Genomic DNA, 8,195 nt, shown 5'->3' on the forward strand with positions numbered 1-8,195 from the left:
CCTTTCCGCCCGCCATCACTTCGGTGAGTGGGGGGGTCCGCCCCGCCCTACCCCTACCCCCACCCGGGGTTGAGCCCCTTTCTTGTACTACTCCTTAAATCTGATGAGAATGCCGAACTGTTTTAAATCGCCATTCGATGTTATATCTTTGCATGAAGTTGTTGTGAAGTTGTTAATGTTGATGTTGGTGTTGGAAAGTGGCCGACAAGGGGAGGTCCGGCGCTTGGCTGTATTCAACTGATAATTGAACTGAGCAACAAGACAACCGACAGAAGATTGGATCATAATGGAATCTCTCTTATCATTGAAGTTTTTAAAAGTTTTTCGAATCCTCCGTACGGGTACGGGTGACGACCAATGTCGCCCGTCGCAGCCCGGCACAAACCCGTGCTGCTGGTTTTCCCCTCCCCTACACACACACACTTCCCCTTCCCCCCGACATCTCAACCCGTCCTCCTTCCTAATAACCCCTGCCGCTCCGAAACCCTTTCTGTCCCCTTCCTTTCCCCCTCGGCCCCCGGCCCGGGGGGCCCCGGTTGCTTCCCGCCCGTGACTCGGGCGGCGGAATCATCCGGCGGCCCGCAACAAACCGTTCCTGCTTATTCGTACACAGCTGCCGTACCTGTCGTACTTGGACGTGGCAGCCCAGCTGACGCTACGTCAGGAGCCGGGCCGCGGCGTGGGACTCGTGGGGCGGCGCGAGGAGGAACGGCTGGCGCTGAACTGTCTGAAGGATCATTCGCTCACGTGGACACCGTGGAGTACGGAGAGGTACGACAGCAGCGGCGGCGGCGGTGGACCAGCGGCGCTGACGGCAGCGGGGCTCGTCGACGGCGGCGTCATCGCTGAGGAAGATGAGGAGGCGGCGGCGGCCGAGTACACGGGCGCGGCGGGGTACGGCAGGCTGTTGCGGGTGGCCATGGAGGTAACGGGGGAAGAGCAGAAGGAGCTGCGGCCGCTGCCGCCTGCGTCGGGCACCGGCGGCGGCGGTGGCGGCGGCAGCGGCAGCGGCGGCGGCAGCGGCGGCCTGCTCGGTGCGCTTTCGGGTCTACTGCACGTCGGTGCCCGACGTGGCGGGGACCGTTCCGCCACCGCCGCCGCTGCCAGCAGTAGCAGTAGCAGTAGCAGTAGCAGTAGCAGTAGCAGTAGCAGTAGCAGTAGCAGTAGCAGTAGCAGATGCGGCGAAGTCGATGCCGGCGGCGGCGATAGAGGCGCTAGCGGAGATGGAAGTGACGCTGGCGGCGATGCGGCGGTTGCCGCCGCTGGCGATGATGGGCTTTGTGGCGGGGCAAGGACAGATCGAGGCCGAGGAGGAAGAGGAGGAGGAGGAGGAAGGGGCGGGGCGGTGGAGGGGCTGCGACCCAGCGGTCCATGTGCTCTTCCCGCTGAGCTGGCGACATTGCCGTACCTCCGGATGGTGGTGGCGGATTTCCAGCGAGACAGCGTACTGGTGTGCGAGGCGCTGCGGCAAATGGGAGTTGACGTGCTTCTCTTCTGATGCTTTCTGAGACATAGATTCTCCCAATTTAGAGGCACTTGCTGCTGAGTTCGTTGAAAAACGTGATAACGTTTTAAAGGTCGTTTACGTTGTTGTACCGCAGGTGCAGATAGCTACTGCTGCTACTGCTGCTGCTGTTTTTTTGGTGTGAAAAGGTTGTCTGTTTTGAGATCTCCGGAACCGCCATAGGCCCCTTAAAAACCGACTTTTTTAAGCAGTTTGCCGTGTTGTTGTTTGCTCGGTAACTAAAATAGTATATAGTGCGTAGCAGTGCGCTGACGTTGCGCTGCCTCTGTGTTGTGAGAGATGCGTCTCTGCTTCTTCTTCTTCTTCTTCTTCTTGCCTCTGCGCGCCGGCGCGCTTCACACAACGGGAGCGGGAGCGGTCCGACGATATTCGCACTGAAACTGTACATACATACAAACATAACATTACCTTCATTCACGAACGGTCCATGTGTTGTATCCACTTCCACTGTTTAGGTGGTAGCGAAAACTACCGATTAGTGAATGAAGGGAGGTTAAATGCCTCCATGCCGACCATGACGACTTGTACAGCAATCTGTACGACCCGGAAATAGAGTTGCCATCGCAAGGAGTCACCGATCGGTGCAATCGTAACCCAGAAAAAGATTCACTCGTGATAAACGATAGACAAGTGCCCAATGGTTAACCTAATAAGAGCGAAGATGATAATAATGCCACTGGGCGGTGAAGTGCCTGAGCCGTAGGAAAGTCCGAATAAGGTAAACATGCAAGTATGTATGCCACAACACCAGGGGGTCCCCCCCCCCTTGACGGAACCCTCCGGACACTGTAACTGTAACTGTTATCCATTATCATCATCATCATCATCACCATAAGATTGGGATGTCGTATGGTAAGTAGTAGTTCAAGGATGTACACTTTACTGTAACCCGTTGTCAAGTTGCCTTCAGATCTTCGCGTTAGTGAAGAGATCGGTGAAGAGGAGTAACGGCCCCTGGGACAAGAATGCCCCGAGACACACACACAGAGACACACACAGACACACACACAGACACACACACAGACACACACACAGACACACACACAGACACACACACAGACACACACACACAGACACACACACACACACACACACACACAACTCGCGGCGTCTCCCATTCCCATGGGAATTCGCTGGCGTGTCCGCACGTCCGAGGGGGAGGGGCATGAGCGCGGGCCCCGGAATGACGGATCCACGGATCCGACCACCTGCATGCACCGTTCTGTCACACCACCTTCCTGGCATACTGCCCGCAGAAGACCGTCCTACCGGCATGATGTGACATTGAATGAATAACATGAGAATGAATGGAAGCCCTAATGAGGCAAACACGTTTGTACGACCTTAACACAGCGTAAGGTCGTGGTTCGCAAAAGGCGGTATCGATCCAAAACCTGGGTTCGTTATGAATCAAGTGATTTGCCAATCGGCCAAAGCGTCCTCAAGGGTAAAGACGTCCAACAGTCGATCACGGAAATTGATGGCCAGTGTGCGACCAAGTCCAGGTGCCTTTTAGCTTCTTTGGCTATGAATGTCTTAACAGAGCATATTTGTTGACTTTTCACGATTTCATGTCTTTGCATTACCAGATTACGGACCTGCAGGGCTCTTATTAGGAAACCCATATCAGGCAGGTCTGACAAGCGGTCCGTACCACTCTTAATGTACGGCATTTCCCGGCCAATCCTGAATTGACATGTAAATAAACTTTCGAATTAAAAAAGCCTTCCCTGAGAATTAAAAATCTTACATTTACACCAGTAGTGGCCGCAGCAGTAACAGTCCGTGGGTGCTTTATGTACGACGGTTTGTCACTCCTTGGTTAAAACCACAAGACGCCGCTCAGCCACCTGCTCAGAAACTACCTCTCCCCGTCCCTTACCGTCCGGAAAGTGAAAACCCAAAGAGAAAGGGACCGCACCATGTAACCGCACCATCTAACAACTCCAAAACCTGCCGTACTTAAAGAACATCCACCCGCGCATCACCAAGCTAAACTGCGTCGTTACTTCGTTACCTGATTCCTCAAGCAGCATCTCCACCCCCCCCTCCTGCCTCCTGCCCCCCTCTCTGCTGGCGGTCTGGTGGTGGAACCCCCGCGGCCGCCACCCTCGCCTGCGCCTGGACCTTCCTGGTTTTCTTTTCATCCATCTTGAGCTTCTGCAGCCCCGGCATGCTGAGCTTCACTCCGGGGCCCACAAGCGCGGTGATGGCCTCCATCTCCGGAAGGGCGCGCAGCACCTCCCGCTCCCGGGGGGGGACCTCTGACCCACGGGTCAGTAGCTCCAAGGCTTGACGGGCAGCTTTGCCCTTCTTCACAGTACCTGGGGAGGAGAAAGAGTGATTGGTGAATAGTGAATAGTGAATAGTGAGGAGCAAGATGGAGTTTGGGAGGGAGGGGGAACATTGAGGAGGAGTGGACAAGGGGGGGGGGGAAGAGGAGGGCGAAGGCGGGGATAGGGCGAGAGGGGAGGAGGAGGGGGGAAACGCCCAGGACAACTAAATTTAAATTTAAGGCCTTTTTGAACCCACCCATAGAATAACACCCCTCATAGAATTTACACATTGTCGTACCCAACCTACCTGGCGTGACCTTGACCTTGTACTTGTACGACTGGATCGCGTTGTACGGCCCGCACACGGGTACGGCAAACAGCAGTACATCCTCGGGTCGGGGTATTCCCGTCAAGCTATCCAGCACACTCAGCCGCGCGGCGTCCTCGTCCGCCAGCGGCGCCTCCACGTTCTCTTCAGCCAGCAGCGCCGCGATCTCCGCGCGCTCGGCCTCTGGGAGTACGACAAACAAACAGACCGACAAACAGACAAACCAGAACAAAGAATGGAACCCCCCCCAAAACACCTGGGAGCGATAGGAGCTTTTCATTCATTCAAAGGACCTCGTGAAACCACTATTATAATGCCATGAAGTGCTTTGCTTCGCCGGACCGGAGGCGGCGAGGAAGAGGAAGAGTTGGTTAAAAAGAGTGAATGGATGGAATCGCTGTGATGATTTGGGAGGTTAGTGTTTAGGTGGTATAGCAGTAAATCAATCAATGCCAGTTGGTCTTTTTTAATTAAAGAAACCGGGAGACGGGGGAAGAGAAACCACTGGCGGATCGCACGGGCAACCGAACGTCGCGCCTGCTTTGCTTGTACGGCACAGTCCCCGGCGAATAAAAGCATGCCTGGTGCCCTTTCCGTCCCTGCTGCTGCTGTTCGTTTACCGTTTTAAGTTGGAATTCTTGGACACTCATCTGAGTCAGCTCGTCGTTTCGTAATGACGGAGTACGTAGATTTGCACGTAGATACATACATACATACACGCACAGGAGCACAAACAAGCAGCAACAGCCGTCACGCACCCGTCGTGCCGTCGGCCCCATCGGCGCCTCCGTCAGCGTCCTCTTTGCCGCCGTCGCCGCCGCCATCGCCACCGTCGCCGCCATCGCCGCCTGTCCCAGTGCCCCCATCATCTTCCTCCTCCGCTTCCGCTACCACTCCCACCGCTGCCGCTGCCGCCTCACCCCCTTCGCCCTCAACCAATCCCTCCTCCTCCTCCTCCTCCTCCTCATCTTCACTGCCATCGCCAACTCCACCTCCATCTTCCTGCCGTACAAACTGCTTTCCAGTTGCTCTCTCGATTGCCTGTACGACACGATGCCGGGGAGACGACGCGACCGTGTGACCCACAGAACTAACAAAACAGATTAAAAAAAGAACACAATCACCCATTTGAACCTTTTACATAAGGAAAACTAGTTTACAATTAGAAAATTAAAACTAGCTAAAACAAACAAAAAAAGCCCTAAAACAGGAGGAGCGCCTAAACAGGAAAGGATTAGGATTCAGGAACGGAAAAGATCAGCAGCCGCGAAAAGAAAAGGAAAAGAAGGAAAACCTCAAAAGCCAAAAGCCTTATCTCAACACGCGGGCCCCTCCCCCCATCGAAAGACCTCGAAAGGAAAATGAGCTGACTCAGAGCGCTGAGACGCCCTCAACGACCTAACTGAAACTACCAACTAACCAACAACCGCACCTGCCGCCTGGCATCCTCATCTCCCACCAGCATTCCGCGACCCTCCTGCCGTGACGCCTCCTTGCGCTCCTTCCGCTCCTTGCGCCGATCTGCCCGGGACTTCTTCTCACCCGCACTGCCCAGCACTGCCAGAGCCAAGGCGCGCTCTTCCTCGTCCTAGGAGGAGCAAGTAGTGGGGGAGGGGGGGAAAGACGAACCACACACGATTGAAGCTGCTGCCAGGGCAAGAGGGTAACAAACGTAAAAACTGACCGAAAGGCGTCCGTGGCGACTGTGACGACTGTGACCTCGGGATGACGAAGTGACGAAGTGGGGGAGAGGGGGTGGGGAAGGATCACACATGGATGGATGAAATGTGACGCCGGGAAACGTGTGTGTGTTTTGTGTGTGTGTGTGCGTGTGTGTGTTTGGTGTGTGTGTATTTGCGTTTGTGTCTCCCCTGCCTCTCCCCTGCGTTCCCGTACACGACGGGCCGTACATTACCTGGTCTGCGTATTTATCCTTGAACTTAGCTTGCTTGCCCTTCTTGCCGCGCTGACAGGGTGGTGGCGGGGCCGCCACCGCTGCCGCTGCGGCCTTCTTGCCGCTGCCACCGCTTTTATTGGCGCCACCGCCACCAGCAGCCGCTGCACCTCTGCCGCCGGCAAGCCCGCCGCCGCCCTTCGTATTGTCCTGCAGCTGTACCGCTTTGCCGCCGCCGCCGCCGCCGCCGCCCCATACCGCCCCGCTGGGACCCCGACCGCCACCTGCTGCACCCGCAACTACACCTTTGCCGCCAGCTCCTTTTGCAGCGGCAGCACCACCGCCACCGCCACCACCGCCGCTACCCATTGTCGTACCTTTGGCCAGCCCTGCAGATGGCCCCGCGGCCGATGGCGGCGGAGCGTCAGATGCGACGATAGTATACTCCTCATCCTCCGCGGCGGCGCCGCCACCGCCGCTGCCGGCTACAGCAGCGCCGGCGGTGCCGCCAGCCTTTTTTTTGGACAGCGCACGCTCCTTTGCACTCAGGTGACGGCGGCCGCCGCCGCCGCCGCCGCCGCCGCCGCCGCCGCGACCCAAGCCACTTGCCCCCCACGCTGCCGCTGCCGCTGACACCTCGTCCTCCTCCCCGTCGCCGCCCTGACTGAGGCCGTACCGCTCAAACGCAGCTGCCGCTGCAGCCGAAAGTGCCGCTGAGCCGTACGGCACGTCGTACGATCCTTCAAGGAAGCGGTCCAAGGGTGACGGCGCCACAGCGGCGGTGGCGGCGGCAGCTTGCCGGCGGCCCGACGACGACGCCAGCGCTTGCTCCGTAAGACCCCCGCCGCCCCTTCCGCCGCCGCCGCCGCCGCCATCGCCGCCGTCATCCTCACTCGGCTCGCCGCCGGCATTGTCGTCGTCAGGAATTTCGACTGCAGTCCAGTCCAGGGGGGCCAGATCATATGACGCAAGAAGCAAACGGTCGTCAACCGACAACCGACACTCCAGCAGTGAGTTAGTTACCATATGAGCCCAGAGCAACGGTCATTCCCCCCCTGGACTGCAGTCACGGAGGCGACTGAGGGGCGCCGTCAAAGCAAGGAGGGCGCCCCACTTTTTGCACTTCGGCACGGACGAGAGTGGTACGACGGAAGTGTGACGGATATGACGGTAGCCTAGTGTACGACACAATAATCGATACACAGTCCCCATCCCGGGCCAGGGGGAGGGTTTCTCTTACTGCCCCCTACGGCCCTCCCACACGAACAAACCAACTAACCAACCAACCGACCAACCGACCTCACCCCCGCTCCGGAACCCATTTGGCGTGCCCGCCCCTCCTATCAACCGTACACCCCCCCTAAAGACCCCATCCTGCTGCTACTGCCTCTGCTACTATTACAGCTGCTGCCAAAGGGAAGCCACCAAAGAAAAAAAACCTGACGTACCCACCTTGCTCAGCAAGTTCCGAACCCGCCGCGGCCACCGCCGCCCCGGCCCGGCCGCCGGCGCCGCCGCTGTACGGCACCGCGCTGCCGCCGCCGAGCACCGACATCCCGTCCGGGTCCAACCCACGCACCGCTCGCTCCCCCAAATGCGCGGGAATGCTACTGTCGTCTAGCCTGTTATATATTTGTGGTGGTTAGTAGTTAGTTGTTCGTTGCCGGTGGGTTGACAGTTGGGAGTTATCTGGCTATTGGTTTATTCGTTGGCAAAGGAACAGTTATAAAATTCCCCACAGGCATAGAAGAAAGGAAAACTCCAACGCACGTATAACTAACTAACTAACTTCCAGCCGTACTTGAATAGGAAACCGAAGCCCATGACCAGGGGCTGCGGGGGCAGGAAGTTCTTCTTCCCGCGGATCATGAAGGAGCCCGTGGTCAGGTACTCCCCAGTGGGGGCGGTCTTGGAGACCTGGGGGTCGGGGTGGGGGGAGTTCGTGTGTGTGTGTGTACGTGTGTATGTATGTCTGGTATGGGAAGCTGAAGGGGAGGTTAATTCCTCTGACATTTTATCACAATTCGGTTGTTTAACAACGGCCATATACCGCGGCCGTACAGCATTGACCTACCCCAGGCAAAGTCCAACAAATCGCAGCTCCCGCCAGACTCGGCCAAGACACACACGGCCACGGCCACGGCCCCCCCCAAACCCAAATACACACACGGG

The 8,195-nt window shown here is 57.4% G+C and overlaps 3 protein-coding genes across 3 annotated transcripts in view; 1 reads left to right on the forward strand and 2 right to left on the reverse strand.

The window, feature by feature from the left end:
- Positions 1-2,807, forward strand: part of VOLCADRAFT_99912 (uncharacterized protein) — a gene marked incomplete at both ends in the record, with an annotated part of 13,673 nt that extends 10,866 nt beyond the window's left edge. The window contains 2 exons of the mRNA XM_002958573.1: positions 614-1,034; positions 2,782-2,807. Coding sequence (XP_002958619.1) covers positions 614-1,034; positions 2,782-2,807 — 447 coding nt within the window. The remainder of the gene's footprint in view (positions 1-613; positions 1,035-2,781) is intronic.
- Positions 2,808-3,652: 845 nt separating this feature from the next.
- On the reverse strand, positions 3,653-4,256 carry VOLCADRAFT_48102 (uncharacterized protein; the record flags this gene model as incomplete). The annotated part of the gene is made up of 2 exons (XM_002958588.1): positions 3,653-3,849; positions 4,109-4,256. Coding segments are annotated over 2 exons (345 nt in total), but the record flags the coding sequence as incomplete, so codon positions are not given.
- A 3,127-nt stretch (positions 4,257-7,383) lies between these two features.
- The window catches only part of VOLCADRAFT_69736 (uncharacterized protein), a gene marked incomplete at both ends in the record, with an annotated part of 8,481 nt that continues 7,669 nt past the window's right edge, over positions 7,384-8,195 (reverse strand). The window contains 2 exons of the mRNA XM_002958589.1: positions 7,384-7,645; positions 7,825-7,940. Of these exons, the coding sequence (XP_002958635.1) occupies positions 7,384-7,645; positions 7,825-7,940 (378 nt within the window). The remainder of the gene's footprint in view (positions 7,646-7,824; positions 7,941-8,195) is intronic.

The sequence above is a fragment of the Volvox carteri genome (genome assembly GCF_000143455.1).
Source record: "Volvox carteri f. nagariensis unplaced genomic scaffold VOLCAscaffold_99, whole genome shotgun sequence".
Taxonomy (NCBI): domain Eukaryota; kingdom Viridiplantae; phylum Chlorophyta; class Chlorophyceae; order Chlamydomonadales; family Volvocaceae; genus Volvox; species Volvox carteri.